The 26,481-nt window shown below is 40.7% G+C and overlaps 1 protein-coding gene across 1 annotated transcript in view; it reads left to right on the top strand.

The window, feature by feature from the left end:
* The window catches only part of KCNG1 (potassium voltage-gated channel modifier subfamily G member 1), a 68,138-nt gene that overhangs the window by 5,539 nt on the left and 36,118 nt on the right, over positions 1 to 26,481 (top strand). The window contains exon 2 of the mRNA XM_072110635.1: positions 21,993 to 22,797. Within this exon, the coding sequence (XP_071966736.1) occupies positions 22,000 to 22,797 (798 nt within the window). The 5' untranslated portion in view covers positions 21,993 to 21,999. The remainder of the gene's footprint in view (positions 1 to 21,992; positions 22,798 to 26,481) is intronic.

The following is a 26,481-nucleotide window of genomic DNA, read 5'->3' as shown; positions in this document are numbered from 1 at the left end:
GATATGAATGGGCAGTAAACTTAGGTTTGGTTTGTGTCCTTACAATGTATGGCACAGACGTATCCCATTGTATTATTATAAAGCGGGATACGTTGCCCAGGAAACACTCCTTACGCCCGAATGCGGGGGAGAAATACAAAACCGCAACAGCCAGCGAATGGCTGCTGCCGATGTATAGGGTGTTTCCCCAGTTATATCACTGTCCTTATACAGTGACTGCGTCCCCCCTCCTCTTTGGAGCAAAGTATCCGCTCAGCTAGCCTAGAGAAGGGATGCAATACACTGCATCTGCTCCCCATAGATTAATATTGCCTCCGCTGAGCGCATACTGCCCTTTTCAGCGGTTGCAACATATACTGGTCAGACGGAGGCAACAACTATGCATAGGGAGCTTTCCCTACATAAGTGAAAAAAACAAGCCTTAGGGAGCGGTCACACAGGACGTTATGGCTGCGTTTGCAAACGCAGACCAAACAGCACCGATTGGGGTGGGCCACGGCCCGATCTCATCAGCTTTAGAAACGCCTGCGATCGGGAATGAGCTTTTCTGGGGCACTCTAATTAAGCCCCTTTCACACTTGCTTTTTGTCATTTGTGAGTTCTGCATTCAATGGGTTTCGTCAGACTTGCATTTTTGTTAACATGCGTTTAATTCTCAGCATACTCTTCTCACGCATGTGAAAAATGCACCATATTATGGAGATGCATCAAAAACGCATTACACTCTGAGACGCATGCAAGTGCAATGCCTTTTTCACTTGTGAGTTGCCATAGAAAAGATAAACCCCAGTCATGAGTCTTTCTCACTCGCGTTGGCAACCCTTTGAAAATACAAAAAGAATGCGCGTGAAAAAAGCAGAAAAACTGACCAAAAGTGCAGACAAAAACACAGTTTTTCACGCATTGAACTTTGGTGTGACAAGAAGGTTGAAAGGGGCATGCATGCCTAATTGTGATGCCACATGTGGCCTTTTTGGTCTGTTTTAGAGCATGCGTTTTCAGTCGTTTTAAAAAGCATCAGTTTTTGACCATTTTTTACCATTTACCATACGTTTGGCTGCTTAGAACCTGTTTATCTATTAAGATAATTGGCAAGAACTGTCAAAAACGGACGCGTTTTAAAAATGTGTGCGTTTTTAAACGGACTGAAAACGCATGCTAGCATGTAGCATTTTTTGGATGCGCTTTTAAACTAATCCCGAAATGCATGTGTTTTTACATGTTACCATGCGTTTGGCTGTTTTTGAAAGTGTAAAGCAGCTATGTTAATGCATCAGTTCTTTCAGTTTTTATCTGTTTTTCCCCAATTACGATAGTTATAATTGGGAAAAACGGACAAAACCGAAAAAAATGCATGCGTTTTTATTGGACTGCTTAAAAACAGCCCAAAAACGGGTTCAAAACGCCACGTGTGCCACCGGCCTTAGGCTGGTGCCACACGCACCGCTTTATCTGCGTTTGAAAACGCAAACTCAGACAAAGCCGCACCCATCGGGGCGGGCCACGACCCGATCGCATCGGGTATGGAAACGCCTTCGATCGGGAATGAGCCGGCGGTGTTTTGCGTTAATTTAATGCAAAACAACGGCGGCTCATTCCCGATCGCAGGGGTTTCCATAGAAACGCTGATGCGATCGGGTCGTGGCCCGCCCCAGTGGGTGCGGCTTTGTCTGCGTTTGCGTTTTCAAACGCAGACAAAGCGGTACGTGTGGCACCAGCCTTTTTGGACTGTTTTTGGAGCGCTTTTAAAGGGACTGAAAACTTGTGCGTTTTTAAACACTTGCGTTTTTGTAAGGTTATCATGCGTTTGGCTGGTTTTAATCTTTTTCCCAGCTGCCTACACTTCTAGAAATGAAGATAAACAGGTTCAAAGCAGCCAAACACATGGTTATCATTCATAAACAGATGCATTTTTAGACAGACTGAAAATCTATGTGTTTGAAATGGTCCAAGAACGCGATGTGTGGCAGCTTATGGAGTAGTTTGGTCCCAGAAACTAAGAGGCAATGGAGTATAAAATATGAGGACTCCTTTCTGTGATGTCTAAATGCCTGAAAAGGAGATGTTTACAGGTGTTATGATGAGACAACACATTTATGATCTCTAGCCTGTATTATCTTTTTATACAATGTTGTTATATATTTTGCCCCACATTTATCAAAAACAGTGCAGACTGCACCAGGTTTAGTTTGCCTGTGGAGTGTTCAGGGTGTGCCTGATTTGTGACGCCTGTTCTTCATGAATGTGGCGCACCCTGCACTGCTCTGACAGAGTGCACCAACCTTTTTTTGGTGCACCTTAAACAAAGAGTGTGCAACACAATTCTGTTGTACACGGCATGATAAATGTGCACCGGAACACCCCTTTTGCTTCGGGTATAGTCTCGTGGACACTTTATTAACCCCTTCACGACTTGGCCTTTTTTAGTTTTTTCACTTCCATTTTTCACACCCCACCTTCAAAAATCTATAACTTTTTTATTTTTCCACATAAAGAGCTCTGTTATGGCTTATTTTCTGCGTAACAAATTGCACTTCGTAGTGACGGTATTTAATATTCCATGGCGCGTACTGGGAAGCGGGAAAAAAATTCCAAATGCAGTGAAAATGGTGAAAAAACACATTTGCGACGTTTTCTTGTGGGCTTGGATTTCACAGCTTTCACTCTGCGTCCCAAATGACATGTCTACTTTATTCTTTGGGTTGCTACGAGGGCTCGGCCCGCGAGCTCTCTCCATGCACCGGGACCCGGCGCGCGCCGTACTAGTACGGCGCGCGTCGGGAAGGGGTTAATACATATGCAAGCAATTTGATCTGAAAAGAAAGTACAAAGCCAGACAGAAAACTGTTGCAAGGGTTTTAATAAATGTTGGCCATTGTGTGTCATATCCTTACCATTTTTAGCATCTCCGGTTTCTTGTTGATCAAGTAAAGTTTCCTTTTCTGGAAGAATATGGAGCTACCAAGCTCGGAATACTTCTCCCACCTCGACATGCATTTGAAGTGTATAATTAGCTTTTGTCAGATTAAAATGTTTCCCTCATTAACGACTGCAGTTTATTACATGTATAATTGGAATCACTTGAAGTCTTGATGCTTGCTGAAAATGTCTTTTTGTCATCTCTCTGTGGACTTTCTTAGTAGTTCTTGCATCCTGACAACTCCAGGTGACTGGCAACAGTGGTAACACTGCAGAAATCTTAATCTACTTGACCAGTGGATTACAAGCCAAGACTCTTCAAGCTGTTAAAAAACAACTACCAGCTTCATCATGGCATGCCAAGTGTTATAGTTTAGAACAGTGATGGCGAACCTTTTAGAGTGCCCAAACTACAACCCAATTTAAACATCTGCAATTTGTTCTTCACACACATATATATTGTTCTTCACATGCTATTTTGGGCGCACCGTTCCGCGCGTATCTCCCGACAAGTAAGCAGATGTGCCGAACATCTGTAATCTATTCTGCACTGTGTTCTGCACTGTGTTTTTCTCATAAATGATCCTGTGTTCACTGTGTTCACTGTTTTTATTCTATTCTTCACTGTTCTTCACATCTGCTAACTTGTCGGGAGATAATATACACGGGGAACAGTGAAGAATAGATCACAGATGTTTGCAACTTATCAGAAGACATTATTTTTTAATTAAATAACCCATTTTAATCCCAAACCATGGTCCCTTTGAAAAATGCTTGATTCTCCCATTGACTCGCGCGTGAAAAATGTGCCGAAAACGCAAAAAAAACGCTAACAACACGCGCGTGAAAAACGCAAAAACGCTAATTACTCCAAGGAAAAATGGAACAAAAACGCAGCCAAAAACGTCAGTTTTTCACGCATTGCACCCTGACGTGAAACGCAACGCTAGTGTGGAAGAGGCCTTAAAGTAACTTATTGCTCCCAGCTCTGTCACAGATTCGAACGTATTGGCGTCCCGAAGACACCAATACAGTGCAAAGATGGAGCAATGTGGATTATTATTGTAGATTCCCTCTAAGGTCCCTCTAACAGGATGAATCACAGGCCCTGAAAAGGGGCTTCAATGATAATCCAGCTCTGTCCACTCCTCCTGTACTTCAAGTTACTTTAAAATAGTGCTGAACACGGCACGTTCTGGGCTCCCTATGACTGCAGGAGGAGGAGACCTGAATGGTGACCTTTGTGCTGGGTGATGGCCTGGGTGCCCACAGAGAGGGCTCAGAGTGCCACCTCTGGCACCCGTGCCATAGGTTTGCCACCACTGGTTTAGAAGAAGCTTAAGAGCCACAGTCTTTATCATTTGGTGATGGTGCAGGCAAGGTTCTGAAAAAACACAATTCAGACATTAAAGGGTAAAACTAAAGTATTTATGTTGCTTGTGATGAGGACAGTTGCCATGGAGACGGGAGAAACACTGACAGGAAAATAAGAACATGCTCAACTAGACCATGAAAGCCATGTGCAGCAAACGCACCTGTTGTAGCTGGGTACATCTTCCCCTAAGTATTTACAAATCTTTATGCATTAATATTTTCAATATACAATTTTTCACTTACTAGCTGTAGCTTCCAGTGTTGCCTGGGATAGTAAATAACTGCTCTTAGCTATAATAAAATAGAATGGGTTAACAAAAAATATTTTATCTATCTCTATATCTGAATATCTAACTCTGCATCTCTCTCTGTTTTTCTTTTTGTCGGTTTTTGTGTCTTTTTCTCTCTCTCTGTGTCTCTGTCTGCCTTTCTCTATGCATCTGTCTTCCTCTCTCTGTCTGTCTCTCTCTCTGTCTCTTTCTGCCTTTCTGTCTCTATCTCTGTCTCTATTTCTATGTCTAACAATATTACCTCACACATAAGTTGTCTTATACTCATTACCTATAGTAACCACTCAAAGCTCACAGTTTGTGTTAATGACCTGCGGAAAAATGGAATCTGACGTGATTGGTTGATCACTGCCACAGCAGAAAATGGCTCTCGTATATGGTGATTAATAAATGTATTTTGGAATATGTGAGAGGCAAATTTTGGTGACTATAAATGCGTCCGTGCAGATTCCTTGACCAGACATACATACATCTTTATACATTAGACTAGCTGTAGATCCTGGCATTGCCCGGGATAGTAACTAACTGCTCTAACAAATAGAATTGCTTAACAAAAAAAAAAATTATAGCTATGTATCTATGTCTCCCTTCCTGTCTCTCTGCCACTCACTCTCCCTGCATGTTCTTCTGTCTCTCACCCACTCTCCCTGCTTGTCCCTCTGTCTCTCACTCTCCCTGCCTCTATGTTTCTCACTCACTCTCCTTACCTGTCTCTCACTCTCTCTGCCTGTCTCTCACTCACTATCCCTGCCTGCCTCTATGTCACTCGCTCACTGTCCCTGCCTGTCTGAATGTCACTTGTTCACTCTCCCTGCCTGTCTTGATGCCACTTCCTCACTCTCCCTGCCTGTCTTGATGTCACTCACTCTCCCTGCCTGTTTCAATGTCACTCGCTTTCTCTCCTTGCCTGTCTCATTCTCCCTGCCTGTCTCTCACTCGCTCACTTTCCCTGCCAGTCTCTCATTCACTCCCCATGCCTGCCTCTCGCTCACTCTCCCTGCTTGTCTCTCGCTCACTCTCCCTGCCTGCCTCTCGCTCACTCTCATTGCCTGCCTCTCGCTCACTCTCCCTGCCTGCCTCTCGCTCACTCTCCCTGCCTGTCTCTCGCTCACTCTCCCTGCCTGTCTCTTGCTCACTCTCCCTGCCTGTCTCTCGCTCACTCTCCCTGCCTGTCTTTCGCTCACTCTCCCTGCCTGTCTTTCGCTCACTCTCCCTGCCTGTCTCTAAAGATATTCAAAAAGAGGTTTGGTTACAATCACTATACCAACAGCCAGATGAAGCGCTAATGGTCGTGGCTTTGTTGGCTTTTTGCACTGTGAAGCACGTTTTCTCTCCCCTGGTATGTATTACTACAAAAAAAGGTGAATAAAGAATTGAACTTTTAACCAAGTTCCAGTAGCAAAAGTGCCTCTTTGATTCTTATTGGTCTAAATCCTGAAAAATATGTTATGTGTAGCCTTACTTTTAGTCCCTGGTTTCCAGAATTCTTTGCCGCTGACCACAGATTATGGCCACTGCTTGGTCTCTTCCTCTGTGAATAGATGGATCTTCATTCGGATCAAATATATAGGGGCTTATTTATTAAGGGTCCTGCGGCCGCGTTTTCATCGGTGTTGCATGCAATCGTTTTGTGTTGCAATCATGATGGCTTTCACGCGACACAAATTGGGAGGTTGGGCCGTCGGACAATCCGACAGATTCAGACTATGCTCGGGATTTAACATTTAAATTTGTGTCGCAAACCAAGCACTTACATGCACCAGGAAGAAGAAGGTGAACTCCGGTCGGACCTGATCGGGGAAGCGACACATGCATAGTTCATCCTCGTCAGACAGTCCAAATCGGGTTAAGTAAATGTGCTGTCATGTCTTTGCTGTCATGTGAGCATAATTATTTATCATACCTTTATGCCTATAGTAAAACGCAAAAACATGAGTGTTCTGTTTGAAAAAATAGTACGAGGCAGAAGTAGTTTAATACTTTTTGAAACAAGAGGCCTCAGTGCCTCACATAAAGTAGACAGCATTGTGTCTTCTGTGTGAGAAGCCCATCAGCATGGAGAAGAGGAGAAAGGATGGGTGATGGTGTCAGTAAAAGGTGAGAGATGGAGCAGCAGTAGCATTAGAATTTGTTGGAGACTTGTGTGAGATACACAGTACTGAGCTGCTGCAATTGAGCAGGACTACAAAGCCCCGACTACCACTGCTACAGACAGAATACAAGGGAGTGGACTGCAGATTTGAAATGTAGGAGCACCCTCGTGTGGTGGATGTTTCAGATTCATTTTCATTGGAAAAACAACAGAAACAAAATAAGTACAGAAACATGATCGAGGATGTCATATGCAATGTGTTCAGTCTATGAACATGAGTCCATTTCCATGAGCTGAAAACGAGTGCAGCTGTCCTAACATTGCCTATACTCATAGGAGGCACTGGCATAAAGAATTCCAGTAAAAATATGTTATTGGTAAGCAGTATATATGGTAGAGCTTACAATAAATAATAAATATTTAATTTTATAACGCCATAATATTTTGCAGAGCTTTAAAAATCATGGATTACTTTTGATCAGTAATAAGTACCAAATGTCCTGCATTGTTTACTTGCTGATCACAATCGTTTCAGAACACATTTTAACCCAACAACAGTGATTTTAGAGTGGAAACTAATTATGTTAATTTATACCTCTCTGTCTATATACTATGCATTTACATTTATATTTAACTGAGTATTCTGGGAAATAAATATTAAAGATCTACCCTAAGGATAGGTCCTCAACATCAGATTAGTGAGGGTCTAGCACAATAGCCAATATATTAACTGTGTTCTACAGTAGTCAATATAGGCAATAAACAATGCCCCCCACCTGCCTCAACAATGCCCCCAATAAAACTACTTCCCTACCGATTTTCCCCACTGCGGTCCCCGGGGGCTTTGTCTCTCCATTTATGTCCCTGAAGATGACAGAGGAAAACAGTGGGGGTGTTGCAGCCTGACTCCAGACAGCTCAGGAACACCCGGGTGACTCACGCACACACCACAAAATTGGGACTGTTGGAATATGTTTAAGGTCCATTAAACGTTTTTGGCACATAGGTCTCATCCAAAAAAGGAGCTTTTTTCTCTTCTATGGGGGCATGTGAAAAATGCATTCTGTTCATCCAGTCCTATAGAAAACATAGGCCACATTTATTATGAATAAACTAATTTAAAGGGGTTATCCGGGTTTAAAAAATTTCTTTTGGCCGGGCTGGGGAGGGCTACTTAAACACAATAAACATGTACTTACCTCCTCCGGTGCTGCCGATGTCCCGCGCCGCGGCCGGTCTTCTCTGTGCGCCGGTTTCATTACAAGTGCGCACAGAGAGCTTCCGGCCGGCTGGATGCTCCCATGCGACACCATCTCCCAGCGCTTACAACGCTGAGAGATAGGGACGGATGGGAGGAGCCGGCCACATCGTGGACCGGAAGCTCTCTGTGCGCGGCTTCCGTGCCCCTGTAAACAAACAGGGGCACGGATCGAAGGGACCGCGGCGTGGGACATCAGCGGCGCCGGACAAGGTAAGTACACGTTCATTATGTTTAACTAGCCCTCCACAGCCCGGCCCTAGGTAATTTTTAAAACCCGGATAACCCCTTTAATAATACATTTTAAAACTGTAAGATGCACCTGATTTTAAGGCACATTTCAGATTTGGACATCAAAAAAGGACATCTCTGCAGTAGCTTTGCTACTTGCACACACAGATACGAAATGGACAAGGGAGGGATTATAGGCCTTTAAAGGGGGACCCCACCAAATGTGAGCCGAATTCCCAACAGCTCAGGGCTCTGGGCTCCCTAGGCCGAATCCGGCTGATGTCCAGCCGATCATGCTATGGCAGAGCAAGGGAACAATAAGTTATTATTTATTTATTATTTTACCTATGACTGTATATAGTTATTATATGGGGAATGTATATATTTATTATTGGGGGGTAGTTGTTGTAATAGAGGGACTGTATGTAGTTAGTTATTATAGGGGAACTGTATATAGTTATAGTGGACTGTATATTTATTATAGGGATGCTGTACATAGTTATTATAGGGGGGCTGTATATAGTTATAGGGGGACTGTATATAACCAAGACAGAAAAAAAACTGTGTGTCATAAAGGCTAAATAATAAATACAAATTAATTTATTGAGGTTCTACAAAACTCTACACACACAATAGAATATAAAAACAGTTAAAATAGTACAAAAAGTACCCACAAAAACACATGTTGTTTCATCCAGATAAATGAAACAGCAGAACATCTCCTGTTAAAGGTCAAATATGGCTTACACTATCCCAGAGTCAAATGGAAGAAATAATGTCTATAACCAAAAATGGAATAACATCAAGCCACTGTAAGATATGGTAAACACTACCAAGGAAAGACACAAAATCTACTTCTAAGAGTAAATCATAAGACGTAATATGACGTAATAGGTAGGTAAGTCAAATCCCTGGTATACATTACAGGTCACATAGCGGCGAGTGTACTTCCAAGTATCACAGCATCAAATTGGAATAGTGACTGTCCAGGAGGTGGAGGGCTCCGCGCGCAGTACATCTCCAACCGGAGACTTCCTCAGGGGTAGAAGACAGTATATAGGGGGACTGTATATAGTTATTATAGGGGGACTGTATATAGTTAATCTAGGGTGACTGTATATAGTTATAGGGGGTGTATATAGTTATTATTGGGGATTGTATAGTTATAGGGAGGCTGTATATAGTTATTATAGGGAGCTGTATACAGTGATTGCTGGGGGAGCAGTATAAAGTTATTCCTGGGGGGGCTGTATATAGTGGTTGCTGGGAACTGTATATAGTGATGTCTGGGGGCTGTAAATAATGATTACTGGAGACACTGTATATAGTTATTTCTGGGGGAGCAGCTGTATATAGTGGTAGCTGGGGGAGCTGTATATAGTGATTGCTGGGGGAGCTGTATATAGTCGTTGCTGGGGGCTGTATATAGTGGTTGCTGGGGGAGCTGTATATAGTGATTGCTGGGGGAGCTGTATATAGTGATTGCTGGGGGAGCTGTATATGGTGATTGCTGGGGGAGCTGTATATAGTGATTGCTAGGGGAGCTGTATATAGTTGTTGCTGGGAATTGTATACAGTGATTTCTGGGGGCTATATATAGTGATTGCCGGGGAGCAGCTGTATATAGTGGTTGCTGGGGGAGCTGTATATAGTGATTGCTGGGGCGGCTGTATATAGTGATTACTGGGAGCTTTATATAGTGATTACTGGGGGCTTTATATAGTGATTGCCGGGGAGCAGCTGTATATAGTGATTGCTGGGGCGGCTGTATATAGTGATTACTGGGAGCTTTAGTGATTACTGGGGGCTGTATATAGTGATTGCTGGGGGAGCAGCTGTATACAGTGGTTTCTGGGGAATCTGTATATAGTGATTGCTGGGGGGCAGTTTATAGCGATTTATATGGGAGCTGTATACAGTGATTGCTGGGGGGTTGTATACAGTGATTTTGGGGGGGGGGCTGTATATAGTGATTACTGGGGATGCTGTATATAGTTATTGCTGGGGAGTGGTTTATAGCGATTGCTGTTCCCTGTCTGGACTACATTCAATTCAACCTTAATCCGGCCCCTGATATGGACACTTACAGCACTGATACAGTTGTGCACACACATCTCTGCTACATTTGCACACACAAAACCGTGTTACATGCACTTAACTCAATTACAGCCATCAGGCACATCAGGATACTCCTGATGTCAGACTATAAGACACAGACACTATTGAGGGTGCCGTCACATGATCGCACTTTGACTTTGTTTTGAAATGGAATCAAAGTGCACAGGGCGCGTCATGGTTGATTGGATATGCGTTTTTATGCAAACACATGCGATCGGCAACCAGCCCTGAGTGTCTTGTACTGTCTCATTGAAAGGCTGGTTATCGATGTTCCATAGAAATGTATAAGCAATCAGCCATGGCAGGCCCCCGCAAGCGATCGATAACCAGAACCTGGTGTTTTGCATAGTTTTTATGCAAGACACCGGGTTATGGTTACCGATCACATGCGTTTCCATAGAAACGCATATGCGATCGGGCCAAGACCCGTCAGCCAGCTGTACGTTTGACCACATTGCCATGGACAGATTTCTATGCATTGAAAGTAAAAATAGAAGTTTTCTATAGAAGGACAGAAACCTCTGATCTTGAAAACTATGAGGAATTGATACAGAAAGTATATCAGAAAATTTTATAACTTTTTATCACATGTAACCGCATCCTAACAGCTTGTGCACCTGCCTGTCCATCACAAGACCATGGACAGGTTTCTATTGACTGGAGGTAAACGTAGAAGCTGTTGTAAACAATAGGCAATATTATGGACAGTTCAAAAGATTGTCAGGATACTTTTTTGGTTCAGTGCTGTTAGATTAACCCTTTAAAATGCTGTATATGAGTATTTTGTAACCTTGTCCTTCTCTGAGGTCAATGCATTGTATTTTGCAGTGAATAGTCTGATAAGATATATAGTGTAGTTTGAGGCAGCATTATTTTCCAATACCCTACTTTCCTATTCTGAGATAACGTCCATTGTCAAGAACTAAGCAATCAGTCTACCCTGTATAAAACACAATTTCCCGTTGGTTTAGACAGCACTAGACATCCCACACAAGATCACATTTTATGCCTCAGTTCATTATGCTGCATACGTCCTTTCTTCACACAGTTGAAATGATTTCTTCTCTTTGGTTCGAGCCATCCAAGGACATGGAAGGTTAAACAGCTCTTAATTTCTGAATTAAAGTCCTGTTAGACTGCTATGTCAAAATGTGGTATTATACAACCTACTACAGCAGCTAAGTGTAGTGTATTTAATTTACAGTTGAAATTCTTATTAAGTAAAAATTACAATTACAAAGTAACTTTTTTGCCAAAATACATGCATTTTTATATGAAAAAGAATCTAAACAATAGCCCTACTGATGATAAAGCATCAAGGTAGATGTGCAGACAACAGGATTCCGTCATAGAAACGGTGCCTGAATCTATTTAAAGGCTGGATAGTTATTTTCCACACTGTACATTCAGCAGACAGTGTCAGAGAAGTTTCTGTGAATGTGTAAAGTGTGATCTCCCTATGCCAGACCAGTGCAGAGTAGAACTAGATAATTCTCTGCTGCGCCATATTAATCATTGTGTCAGATGCTGGATGATTAATCTGGTGCAGTATAAGACTGGCGAGTTTTACTTTGCACTTCCTATTAGTTGGTCTAATTTGCTGCAGTGCAATATTACATTTTCTGGTGCACGGACTGAATTTTCTGTCCAGAGGAGTCTGAAAATAGCCTAAAATTGGTCTAAAATCTTTAGTAAATGTGTTGACGGGTCATTTTAGGTGGAAATTCCTCCAGTTTTCTAATGTAGACAGATTGATACATCTCCCCCACTGTGTGCTTTTGATTGGACAGTGACTCCTCCTGTCTGACAGTGGAGAGGAATACAATGTTCAGATACCAGGACAGATATGTATGTAATTGTTGGGGCTAGAAAGAAAATTAAAAGTGCCTGTTACGCCCATGTCTGTGTCTTCGTTACAGGTTAGGGAAACACTGACTTTTCCTGTGGTTTACTCTTGTCTGGCAGTGTGAACTATGTTCTAGTGGCTGGCTGTGAATTGAATATAGATCACACGTCCCTCTGCCGCCAGGCTCTGGACCAGTAAGAGCTAACACCGTGTGACTGCGAGTGCCTGTTCCTACCACTTAGGGCAGAGTTCCTCTTAATCAGGCCTAAAACCCTCAAGCGAGTCTGATGCAATTAACTTGCATCAAACTTGCATTGTGGCTATTCTTTGGTGTTTGTGATTCTGTTCCATATATGTTCTCTCAGTTGTGACCTTTTTATTACCCCTTATTGTGTTTTTTTGTTTATTTGTCTTGTTTCATGTCAGTATTGTGACCTAGGAGGGATTGTGAAAAAACACAGAGGCGATAGGCAGGGCTGTCAGGGGCTGGAGTTTAGGGTTCTCTGTTCTGTCTGTTGTCCCTGAGTCCAGTATCCCCATTACAGTGTCCCTTTATTTGTGAAGCAGCCGTTCAGAATGTTAATCTCCACATGTGCAAGCTGGTGAAAGGTCTTCTTTAACGGGAACCTATCATCAGGAGTCCTTTTTCTGGCACATTGCCAAAGAGTTTTTATAATAAAAAGTTAGTTATAAGTTTACCTTTCTCTCTGCAAAGCAGTGTCCCGTGTCCCATGGGAGTGGCCAGTGAGAAGCGGTTCTCCCCACGCCTGGGAAACTGCTCCATCATGCATCTATTTCAAATTAAATAAATACACCGATATCCATCCTACACAGACGCATTGCAGAACGGTTTCTTGAGGGGGGGGACTACTTCTCACTGGCCACACCCATGGGTCACGGGACATTGCTCTGCAGAGAGAAAGGTAAACTTCATCTAACTTGTCTTTTGATGAGAAAAAGACAGTTTTATTATTAAACACTTTGGCACAATATTCTCTATGGGGACATGAGTGAGCCAGAAAAAGGGCTCCTGATGACAGGTTCCCTTTAAAGACAAGTTGCAGTAGCCCATCACACCTGCATTTTACATATGCCTCTCTGCCTTCTCTAAGGATTTGCATTACAATATAAGTGAAAAAAAAACTTGTGACTTGTCTGTGCTGCTCACTCCTCAGCTCTCATCTCCCACCTTTGGAAAGGAATTATTGTATAAGGCCAAAAAACTTCAAATTACAAGGTATTTGCAAAGACTTTTAGTTTAAGTCTCTGCAGAAATATCAGCTGTTTGGTTCAGGGAAGGTTATACAGTAATTTAACTTTCCTCATTTCCCAGTAAGATTTATGTTAAATTCATATTGATTCACACTCTGGAGCAGAGTCAACTTTTTTATAATTGGACAGGGTTGACTGTAAACATTGCAGGATTTTGGAAAATCTTTTCATCCTTGGCTTTGTAAATAAAAACTCAGTCCAAACTCATTTTCAGCACTGCGCTGTGCCAAGCTGGAGCCGTGTGCTTGAGAAATGGCAGTTTGCGAAATATGTCTCAGTTACAGATTCTGGAGTAAAAAATTTTAAAAATTGTTATTGTTGTTTATTGCAACAAATGGATCCTTCTTTCCTGATATTCTGGTATACAAATATCATGTTGTTGCAGCAGTATATTAATACGCTTCTGACATTCCAACTAAGATTATTAATGTACATCATAGTTTCTAAAGGATTATTCTTATGTTCACCATTGAATCAGTACACTGTTGCTTCATGCTATATTCCTGGTTTCTCATTAATTCAGTAGTGTGAAAGAGATATGCAGCTGCTCTCTATGTTGAAAACAGTATAAACAGACTGGGTCACATTTACTTACCCGTCCCCGGAGTTCCCTAGTTGCAGACGATAATGCACTGTGCATGTGTCACGTCTATCAGTCCTGGTTTATAATACCACTCTTGGGGTTACATGGGGAAGAGGAGGTGTTCTGTTATATCTTCCATTAAATATATTCTTACTTGTTATCATACACCATCTCCTCAAACAGTTTACACCATCTGTATTGGCCAATGTGTAGCACAAGCACCTATTTAGAAATTAGGCCAATTTACACACCAAACTAAAATAATACAATCTTTATTTGAAATTTTTACACCATCATTACAGATATATTAAAATTCAAGGTAAGGGGGGGGTGGACATGCAGGTATCGATGGGAGCAAAGATGGAAAATCATCACATTAGATCAAATCACCGTGGGCACATTAATAAGGGGAGAGGGGCGTCAAGCTCATAAATATACAATATTGCACTTTTTGTTCTTAATACAGCATATAGCCCAGTCACTCTATGTCTTTAAAGTGCAAGTGCAAATAGTTTATTGCCACAATGTCTCAACCAGTATGTCAAAGTGCTAGTGCATATCAAAAAAATTTAGACATATGTCTCCATACTTAGATCAAAGTTCATTCAGAATAACGGAGATAACATTGATTACCCCTGGTGTCTGGTATACCCCAAGTGTGCCACGGACAGGATACTCCCCGACGCGCAATGTTCTCTCCGTTATTATGGATACCTGCATGTGTCCCCCCCCTTACCTTGAATTTTAATATATCTGTAATGATGGTGTAAAAATTTCAAATAAAGATTGTATTATTTTAGTTTGGTGTGTAAATTGGCCTAATTTCTAAAAAGGTGCCAGTCCTGGTTTATACAATTTTGCTTGTCCCCGGATCCGACTATGAGAGTGTCATGACAGTCATGAATAGCTCCTCCTGTCTGCTCGCTGCAGTAATTTCCGCATCTAGCCCTCCCCCCCCCCCCATTACAAAACAAGCTTGCACACATGCACTTCCTGCTGGCAAGCAACTTGCAGAGTTTATTCTACAAGCCTCAGATAAGATAAGGTTTTTATCTAGGGGAGAGAGGCACTCTGTGTGTGTTATAGCTGAGATGTGTGTCACGGGTAGTCCCGCGACTCATATCGCGGGTCCCGTGCTGCCCGGGGCTGGCAGACGCAGAGCCGGCGCAGCTCACCTCTCCCCGGTCCTGTGTCTCCGTCTGGCTCCGTGCGCGCGCGTCCCCATGTCCTAGGGTGCGCGCGGCACCTTTAGAAGATTTAAAGGGCCAGCGCACCGCTGATTGATGCGCTGGCTGAACACTTCACCTTTGGAGCACTGGCTGAACACTTCCTGTGGAACGACCTGGTGGTACCACGCCGCAGCAAGTCCAACCCACTTTGCGGCGGGCTCTGGTGAAAACCGGGTGCCACTTAGACTCCGGTCCCAGGTAGTGGCTTGTGTCATCGTCTGCAGTGGTCCAGATGATCCACATCCCTCTTGCCCGACAATGTGGCAGAGCTGAAGTGTGTCGTTGTGTTTTACATTCATCTAATGAGTCTCATCATCTTTGATCTGTTTCATTTGGCTTTTTCTATGTTGTTTGTGGTCCAATTGAATGGTGCACTCAGAAGTAGATACTAAAATTGTTTTATTATTAATTAATAGATCTTAAACAACATGTTTCGGGGAGAAGTACCCATTTCTCAAGTGAAAAAGACTAAATGGAGTAACAAGGAGTGGAAAAAATTTCAACCCATAGAGTAAAAGAAACATGAAGATAAAGGAGTCACAGTTAGTACAAAAGGGGAAGGGGGGGTGGCGAACATATGAATCAACATATGCATAGACAAATTATATAACTATTTGACACATATACACATATACATGTTGTAATCCTTACAAAATCTGCACATTAAAATAGTTATCAAACATCAAATAGTTATAAGGATTGCAACATGTGTATGTTTATATGCTTCAAATAGTCAAATCATTTGTCTATGCATATGTTGATTCATACGGTTCCCCCCCCCCTTCTTTTGGACTAACTGTGACTCCTTTATCTATATGTTTCTTTTACTCTATGGGTTGAAACTTTTTCCACTCCTTGTTACACATGATGAGCACAATATTCACCTTCACGTCTAAATTTGAGAACTTTCTTTCATCTGCAAACTCTTTTAATTTGATATAAACAATAGAGCAACAGACCATGTTTTTAATACAAAAACAATAAACAAGTCATTTTAGAAGTATTCCCTTCACATTCAGTACTGCTTATATCAATGCAAAACTATTTCATATCTAAAATACATAAAATGGAATGCTCACGGCTAAACACTACTTAACGGATTGTATATAGAATTAATGCATATTAAAAGTGATGTCTACCTCCCAATTTTTATGGAAGCGCCACAGAAACTTCCCATGACTTTTGGCCCTTATTCCACGCCCACATAGTATAATTCCCCACTTTGTGCTCCCTGTCTTTCCCTCACATTGTGCCCCCCACAACTGCCTGTCACATTGTGGCACCTTCCTCCCCCTCACATTGTGCCTCTGCCAGCTCCTATTCACATTGTGGCCCCCTCATATTGTGTTCCCCAACTCCTCTTGATATTGTTCCCCACAGGCTCTCCTTCACATTGTGGCTCCCTTATTTAGTGGTCCACAATCTTCCCCTAACATTGTGGCCTCCTCAGCTCCCCCTTGTTGCTGTTTAAAAACAAATAAACACTAGGTACTTGCCTATCCTTGTGCCCCTGCCACAGCTGACTTCCTCTCATTCAACTATAAGCTGCTCTGAAGCCAAGAGGTGGGAAAACATCATATCATGACTCCCGTGGGCCCCTGCAAACAGTAGCAACAGAAGCATACTGATAATAATAATCTTTATTTTGTTACATAGTTTGGATGGTTGAAAAAAGACATATGCCCATCAAGTTCAACCAAGGAAAGGAAGTGAATGGATGAGGAAGGGATTTGAAGGGAAACAATTCTATATTATAACATAACTGTCAATATTATATATAAGTAGGGCAATGCATAACTTAAAATGTGTTATTGCTATGTTTATTGACCCAGAGAAAAAGGTTATTATGTTATTTAGGTTCAACAATAAAAGTAGAAGTTTTTTTATTAGAAAAAACAACTTCAGATTTCAGTTTTTAAATATACTGCACAAAGAGAGTTAATTAAGTTCACCAGGAAGGCATATGAAACCCAAAATTGTGTTATTAAAAACTACATTTCACCCCCAAAAATCAAGATCCCATACAGCTATAGTGACCAAAAAATATCAATTATAGCTTGTAGAAGAAATTGATGGGAAAAAAAACAGAAAAATGTCCGGGGCATTAACATGAAAAAAGATAAGGGTTTAAATTTAAATATGTATACAAATACCTCTATCGCTGCATAACTAAACACCTAATAGAGGATGAATCTCATGATCATAACAGGATAAGTAATACAAAAAATAAAGAAAGATTGCGGCAATCACCAGTAAAAAAGTCTTCTTTATTTCATCATAGGGTAAAATAGATCCGACATAGTAGCCACGTCGGGGTAGAGATAGGAGCAGGGGATTCGATAAGGCGACAGCCGTTTCACACCATCCTCTAGCCTCTGGGGTTTCAAAAGTGTGATTTATCATTTGTGCCATTTTGAAAACTCGGACAAAAAGTAGCAAAAGCACTTCGCAGAATACAATTTGCAAATTAGACTCCTGACCCGCTTCTTCAGTGTGGTCAGTGTGCATTATTTGTAAACTGATGAGGCACAACATTAGACAAAAGAATAACGGAACAGTCCAAAGTACATTAAAAAACTACCCTGATGATACTTTGGTTCATTGATTGAGTCCATGAACCTAATTAGGGAACAGAACTCCAGATAAGTAATAATTACTATTAAACTAACATGAGGTACATGGACGATCAGTAGAAAATGCCTCTATATGGTAATAATGACTAGTTGTAGCATGCCAGATATTCCTGCTTAGTTGATTAACCGATATATACGTATGTTTAATTCTTGCTTTTCCAACAAATGTTATCACTGGTGACTGCAATTACTGTGTAAAGGAGCCAGGAAAAGATGAAAGCTTGAAATTAATAAAAGTGAAAGCTATTTAAACTATGTCCTTCACTACACAGCCAGGAGCCAATTTGCACACTGTATGGTCCAGTGTCTCTATAGGACCAGTGGCTCCCTGCTGCGAAATGACAGGAAGATTTAAATAGTAAAGACAGGCTCCAGATTTGAATAATAGGATTTCTTGTTGAATATACCATGGAGCTTCACTAAAACCTGGAGTTTCACTAAGCAGTTCCAACTGGGTGCAGTCAAGATTCTAGGTGGCAATTGAATGATTATTTGCGCTACCAAAAAAGCCCAATATCTTAGCTTACAGGGATGGTTGCCAGAAAGTCACTAAAGTTTAGCATAGAAAGTATTGAAAAATTTGTTGCATGCCTGATTCCAGAAGTTATGCTTTATAAGAAAAAAAAAAGTAAATGGTCCTTCCCCAATTAAAAATCTTAAAGAAAGAAATCTAAGTAGCCAACCACTAATGGATCATTAACAGTCAAAGCATAACTTAATTTTGAAAAAAAAAAATCAAAAGATTTATGCAGATGATAATAGTAAACTTTGTAATTACTTTATTTAAAGGGGTGTTCCTGCGAAGACAAGTTTCTTATAAGCACAACAAAATAACACATTCTCTAATTCACTGTTATTAACAAAAATGCAGCATTTCACAGATATAAGTCCAACCTGTCTCTATCAGTTCCGCTGTACGCGGGCCCCATCTTGAATTTTTGTGTGAGATTGTGCAGATGACATTTCTGTGTCTTGTGCCTGTTGCCACGCCCCCTGCAATCATAGCACAGAGCTCACAGACAAGCTGCAAACTACAAGCTACAAGGAGATAAGTGATCTGGGGGAAGCAAGCACATGTCTGTGAGACTGAGAACAAAGATGTCGCAGTGCTGACTTTGTAATAGGCATTTAATGGATCGCATGCATCTCTAATCTGTCACATCTCTCTTCTATGTGTCAGTGTGTTAGTACGTCAGACACCAGATGAAAGTGTACATACACCTGTACTCTAATAATGTAACCACATTGTCACCCCCCAGAACTAGATGGATAATACAGTAATGTGTCTGCTTAGTGAGGCCTCGCCCACACCCTGGGATTTTACACTGAGCACCATAGAGAGTGATAGGAGTAAAATTGTAAAGTAAAGGGTTAAAATGATCTTTATTGTATTAACATCACTAGGGGATTGAGATGTGAGAATTTTCTTTTGTGGGAAAACCCCTTTAAGAAAGATTATCCTGTGTCCAGTGGCAGATTAAGGGTCCCATGGGCCCTGGGCTGTTGACACGACTAGGGCCCCCCTCCCAGTGTCCAAACCAACCTCATTCCCCAAGGCCTAATCTCCTCCGCCCAACTATACCACCACAGCCTATGTTGGCCCCCTTTTAATGTCCACAGCAAAGCCCTCCTTTAATTTAATGTCCACAGTACAGCACCCCCTTTACAGAAATATCCACAGCAGAACCCTCTTTACAGAAATGGCCACTGCAGAGCCCCCCTTTACAGAAATGACCTGCCTATATGAATATCCACCATTGCCTGTTTCCTTCTTTTCTCCCTGCATTTCTAACTTCTTTTAGCAGTTTCTGTAAATCATCTTTATGTCACTACTCCACAGCTGATAGATAAGGAATCTGACAATGTTTCTCATAGATTTAGACTATTAGGCCCCTTCTACACCCCCGAGTGTGATGCAATGAACTCACATCACATTCGCAACGCGTGCTGCTCATATCGCACGGCCTGAACGCTGCACATCAGAACTGAATGGACATGCTGAGTTCAGTTCCGGTTTGTAGTGTTCGGGCCGTGCAATCTGAGAAGCATGCGTTGCGAGTGAGATGCGAGTTCATTGCATCACACTCACGAGTGTAGAAGGGGCCTTAATCTCCTTACAAAGCTTAATCAATATTATCAATCTAAATTCTCTATTAATTAAAATATAGCTTTATTCTGTGTATATGACTTAAAGTATAACTCTGATGTTATAATGATTTTTACCAAATTGTCATATGTGATTTCCCCTTTTAAAAAATACAGAATGATGCCCATATTGTGCTGCTCGCCCTTTTCTTTCCAGAGTTATGGCATTTTCAGTTCTGAGGTAGCTTGTCAAAAATCTTTCTGACCAGCAGTCAAGTGGGCAGAGAGTAACCTCTTCCTGTATCTGCCCTGATGCTGAGTCACTCCAACACCAAAGAAACAATAGGGGTGCTGTCCCACTGGTCAGACCTTCACAGCTTGGATTAGACACAGTTGAGTTCAAATTGATACTGTGGTGTTCAGCAGTAGAAATAGAAAGTCATCCCATGAGCATAAGTGTATGAAGCATGAAGAACTGTGGCACTCACCAATTAGAAGTCCATAATCTTTATTCAAAAGTCCTTCATGAAAATCTATTGCTTTACTCCAATGGATACTTTAAAACAAAAAAAACATTTTAAAAACTTTTTCTCTTAGTCATGGAACTGAATGTCACCTCTGATGTCTCTAAAAGATAGACAGTTTGCTGCAGTTGTAGCATATCAGAACAGTCGTAAACACTGTATTCAGTTATTAATGATCGTTTTATGGTCAATATCTTGTGCTGCTGATGAAGAAATCCCACTCATAATTCCTTCAGTTTTGTGGCTAACACCCAAGAACTCTTTGCTAATGTGGGGATGTATTAAGCATATTTGTGTGCTGAAAGCTTGGTATCAGCTTTGAGTGTTTTCTCTCATCCATAACATCTGCGTGTTGTTATTACTGCCTGTCCAACCTGAATTTACTTCCTATATAATGAAGCTTTAGGGGGGAGATTTATCACTCCTTCTACGCCAGTTTTCTGGTGTAAAAGCAGTGGAATGATCTCAAAATCTTTCACAGTGCAAAAACATGCAATTAAAATCGTGAATATGCAGGAATGTGCCTGCATTCTATTGTAAAATCAGCAAACTTTCGTTCGTTGGTTTTTGCACAAAACTACGCCAGGTCCGTAGTATGATAAATCTCCCCCTATGTGTGTATATTACTGAAGGATAGGGAAATATTCCAGCACTCCAAGTCTTCTAAAATCATAGCATTTTATTCTTCATATTAAAAGCGTGCAACCATATCCAGTGTGACCACTGATACACGATCTACGCGTTTCGGACTAAATTGTGGAGTCCTTAGTCATGATCTTGCACATTAGGGGAATGTGAACTCCAACATGCTGTCTGCAGTATCGTGAGTGAGCGGATTTTTCTCCCTTTTTGTTTCCCTTTTTCCTTTTTTGCACAATGTGTATATTACTGCCTGATTTAATTTACTTCTGTTCAGCAGAAGCACCGGGTTATCCAAAAAAATTTGTGTAAAAAGTACTTAACATCACAGTAGAATTTTTACCAGAGATGAAGATAATGAAATAGAGTGACATTACTATGGCCCTTACCCTGGCTGTCTTTAATGAAAAGGATAGATAGCATATCACTTTTACAATGGCTATATCCCGGTAAGACGTTCTTTGAAGAATAAATTTGTCGAGAATAAATCAGAGAAATTCTTCACACTATGACAATATGATACAATAGAAGATAATAAAATAAGGTGTATATTAACGTTAAATTTCGAACTCCTTCTTGTTATTAAATAAATAAAGCAGAATATTCATGGACCACAAAAAACACCCACACCCAATGAGCCCTGCTCTCCTTTCCAAAAGAAATACAGTTAACTGTCTCAGAAGCTACACAAATGAAAGGTTGACCATGCAAAAATACATTTCCTCAAGTTTCCCCCACTTAAATGTACAATTTTTGCATTTTACAATGAAAAAGGTAAGGAAATGTAGTGCAGTATATTTTATGTTCCCTGTTAATAATATTTAATGCATTATCTAAAATTTTTATTATTTAGTCACTATAGCCTATAATTATAATTTTTACTATCTTCCTTTTTACAGCTTTCTAATGGTCAAGCATCCACAGGATGTAACTCACACCGCCATTATGACTCTTCTTGGAGGAGAAAATTCAGACTATGACTACAGTGCCCTAAGCTGTGCCTCAGAGACTTCTTTCAACCAAAATTTCTTCACGGAGGCAGAGTCTCTAAAAGGTATATTTTACAAGAGGGCCAGGATCATACAGCCAGGAGAGGACACATTTCATAGTGTCCACCCAGAAGATCGCAAGCATCATGCCATTATAAATGTCGGAGGCATCAGGTATGTACTTCCATGGACAACACTAGAAGAGTTCCCGCTGACGCGTCTTGGACAGCTTAGACTATGCAGCAACTTTGATGAGATTTTAAGTATTTGTGATGATTATGACGTGACCTGTAATGAGTTTTTCTTTGACCGGAATCCTGGTGCTTTCAGAACTATTTTGACTTTTTTGCGTGTAGGAAAGCTGAGACTTTTACGTGAAATGTGTGCTCTCTCTTTTCAAGAGGAGCTTCTGTACTGGGGAATTGAGGAAGATAATCTGGAGTGGTGCTGTAAACGGAGGTATATCCAGAAGATGGAGGAGTTTGCAGAGCTTAATCTACGAGAGGACGAACTCCTTGAGAATGAAAATGGTTCTGAACCTGAAGATGAGAGCAGGCTAAATATGTGCATGAGACACCTGCACAATATGGTGGAGAAACCACAGTCTGGATTACCTGGAAAAATCTTTGCTTGTCTGTCTGTTTTATTTGTGACTATTACAGCAGTGAATCTCTCTATAAGCACCATGCCAGATTTAAGAGAAGAAGAGGAAAAAGTAAGACAATGATGCATATTTGATGATGAGTGTTTTGATGATGCATTGATTAAATGAACCTAAATTAAAGGGATATTCCCATGAAGACAAGTTTCTTAAATGTACTCAGGATAACAAAATAACACATTCTCTAATTCAATGTTAACAAAAATACAGTATTTCAGATATAATTCCAACCTGTCTCTATTGGTCCCGGTGTACACAATTTTGGTTGCCCCTGGACACGACCCTGGATCTTCTGAGTTTAGGGTCAGGAGGACATATTGTTCTCCTGCCTAATGCTGTACTGAGCTGCTCTCTGGCTCTAGTGTTCACCCTTGCATTCCAAGATGAGCTCACATAGAAACACACAATTTCCTGCTGGCAAACAACAACATTGTGAGGAGAGTACAGCTACAAGCTACAGGTAGATAAGATCTTTATCCAGGGGAGGGGGAGAGAGGCATATACTAGAGCTGGCATTATGTAATGGCTATGATAGCAGAGCAGAGAATGTCACGTGTAATTTGCATCTCATCATCTCTGATCTGTCTCCTCTCTCTTTCTATGTGTCAGATACTAGTAAATATACAGAAGCTAAATGTAAGTGTATATTAACCTGTACCCTGATAATCTAACCACATTGTCAGCAAACAGCACTAGAGGAAATATGAAGTGTCTGCTTAGAGAGTACCCGTCCACAATTTGGACTTTGTAAAGTAAGGGATCAGAAATGATTTTTATTGTGTAAACATCACCAGGTGATTGATACTTTGAGAATTTTCTCTCATAGTCAAACCCCTTTAACCCCTTAGTGACCACCCATACGAGTTTCTCCGTCAGCCTAACCTAAGTTCTGCATGCCTATCCACCCCCCCCCCCCCCCGTGCAGGGAGGAGCAGTGCCACAGCCGGGACCCTGCTCGAACAGGAATGGAGTTCCGATCCGGCTGTTAACCCGTTCAATCGATGTACCTGTAGAGGTAGGGGACTCCCTCCCTCTCTTCCCAGAACCCCACAACGCAGTCTCGGGGTGCCGTCTTATTTGTTGCGCAGCCAGGGATCAGTGAAGGTCCCCGGGTCTGCCTTCAGCATCTGCCTGCTCAGTCAGGTCAGGGGCCAATGGAGTAGGTGCCTGTCAGCCCATGCAGATGCATAGGCTGACACTTCTAATGCACTGCAATACATGGTTATTGCTGTGCATTAGTATGAACTAGTGATCACATGATCACTAGTTCATATGAAATTTATGTGAAAATAAAAAAAGCAAAAAAAACACGAAAAACTAAAATTTATAAAAATGAAAAATAACATTCATAAAAATGTCCCAAATGCTTCTAACACATATAAAACAATAAAGAAAGAAAAAAAAAGAAAAAAAACACAACATCTTCGGTATCAACGCATCTCAAAATGTCCAATCTATAAAGATATAAAAACAGTTATTCCCGGCGCTAAACCCCATAAATGGAAAAATGCAATGAAATGTATAGACCTTTTTGCCGTTTTGCAACACATAAAAAGAATAATAAAAAGTGATCTAAAGGTCACACAGTCCCCAAAATAGTAGCAATGAAAATATCAGCTTGTCCCGGAAAAAATGTATACATTAGCCAACTCCATACTCCAAGTATGAAAAGGTTATTGGAGTCAGAATATGGTAAAGGTAATACTTTTTTTTTTTTTTTGGTACATAAGTTTTACATTTTTGGTAAAATCTATTAACACCTAATAAAACCTATATAAATTTGGTATCTCTGTGATTGTACCAAACAAAAGAATATAAGAGTGATGCTATTTAGAATTTACAGTGAAAGATGTAAAACAGAGCCCACAAGAAAATGGCGTAATTGCAGTTTCGTGTCAATTTTACCGTATTTTGAATTGTATTTCCACTTCACAATAGAAGGGGTGGAATATAAAATAGTGTCACTAGGAAGTACAATTTCTTATGCAGAAAACAAGCCCTCATACAGCTCCGTACATGGAGAAATAAAAATATTGATTTTTGAAAGTAGGGAGCAATAAACAGAAAGTAAAATGGAAAAAGCCCATCAGTGGCAAGGGGTTAATATTAGTGAATTCCTGTAAAATACATTAAGGGTTAACAAGCTTCATACCAGCTGCTTTGAATAGTTTGAGGGATTAAGTTAATAAAAGGAGGTGATATGTAGGGGGTTCTATTAACAGAACTTCCCAAACCACTATAGAAATGAAATGGTCCCAAAAATAATTTATTTTAAAATTTTCTTGAACATTTGAGAGAATGCTGTTCGATATGTGATCTTTCTAGCATCGTGATAAAACAAAAGGACACTTCTAAAATGATGCCAACACAAAGCTGAGATATGGTAAATGGTAATGAGTAACTAATTTGGGCAGTAAGACTATCAGTTTGAACATTTAGAAGTTTGAAAATAGCACATTTTATTGAAATGTTTACATAAATAACGAAAATTTCCCACTATTTTGAAATACAAAATGTCAAGGAAAACACTCAAAAACACTTGGGTAATTTAAAAAAATTCTAAAGTTATAACCGGATAAAGTGACACCTGCTGGTTTTGAAAAATAGACCTTGGTCATCAAGGTGCAAATGAGCTTGGTCACTAAAGGGTTACTGACATGTAAGTTAATGGAACGTCACATGTCAGTTGCAGGTGATTGGAGAGGGCTCACTGGCTGACCGGTAACACCCGTGGTTGGTGCATCTTGCCGAGGATCGTCGCTCCCTGTGACGTCATCGGGGAGCAGCAATCTATCGCAATTACAGCTTTGGTCTTCCGAGGAGGAAGACCCCCATATACTGCCATACCGTAGTATGGCAGTATATGATAAGATCGATCCAACAACCTAGGGTTAAAGTACCATAGGGAATCTCAAAAATAGTAATACAAATAATAAAAAAAATTTAAAAAATTTAAAAAAGTTTAAAAATATATTTATATAATAACCCCCCCCCCCCCCCCTTTTTCACTAGATCTATCAGAATATAAAAACTTTTTTTGACTGCTTTTAACTCTGTAACGGAAAATAGCGCTCAAATTCGTAAATGGCACTTTTTTGCCATTTTTAAAAATATATAACTTTTCTATAAAAAATGATCAAGAGGTCATACATTCCTGAAAATTGTAGCATTAAAATCATCATCAAAAATCGCAAAAAATGACATCACCCACAGCTCCATGCAAAGTATTAAAAAGTTTTTTGTGGCAGAAGATGGCAAAAATTTAAAAATGCGCTTTTTCACCAATTTCACTGCATTTGGAATTTTTCTTGCTTCCAAATACACGGCATGGAATATTAAATACCACCATTTTGAAGTGTAATTTGTTACGCAGAAAACAAGCCATCATACATCTCTGTACATGGAAAAATAAAAAAGTTATAGATTTTTGAAGGTGGGAAGTGAAAAATGAAAATGCAAAAAAAAAGGGCTGAGGCGGGAAGGGGTTAAAGTTGTATCATGGGCCTGGACAAAGCACTTAGCTGCCCTAGCCAGCTCTCCCTGTTCCCATAAACATGGAATTAAATCAAACTGAGTAAAATAGACAGCCCTCCAAAAATCTGTCATATTTGTCAATAAGGGATTAACATTATGCAAAATTGCATTTCATATTGAATAAAAGTACATTGTATGAATAGTGAAAGCAAGATAAAGAAGAAACATACATGTACATCAACATAACATTAAATAGTGAGTAAT

The sequence above is a fragment of the Engystomops pustulosus genome, chromosome 6, assembly GCF_040894005.1.
Source record: "Engystomops pustulosus chromosome 6, aEngPut4.maternal, whole genome shotgun sequence".
In the NCBI taxonomy this organism is placed as follows: Eukaryota; Metazoa; Chordata; class Amphibia; order Anura; family Leptodactylidae; genus Engystomops; species Engystomops pustulosus.
Note: the sequence above shows the minus strand (reverse complement) of the source record. Positions and strands in the feature narration are given on the sequence as shown.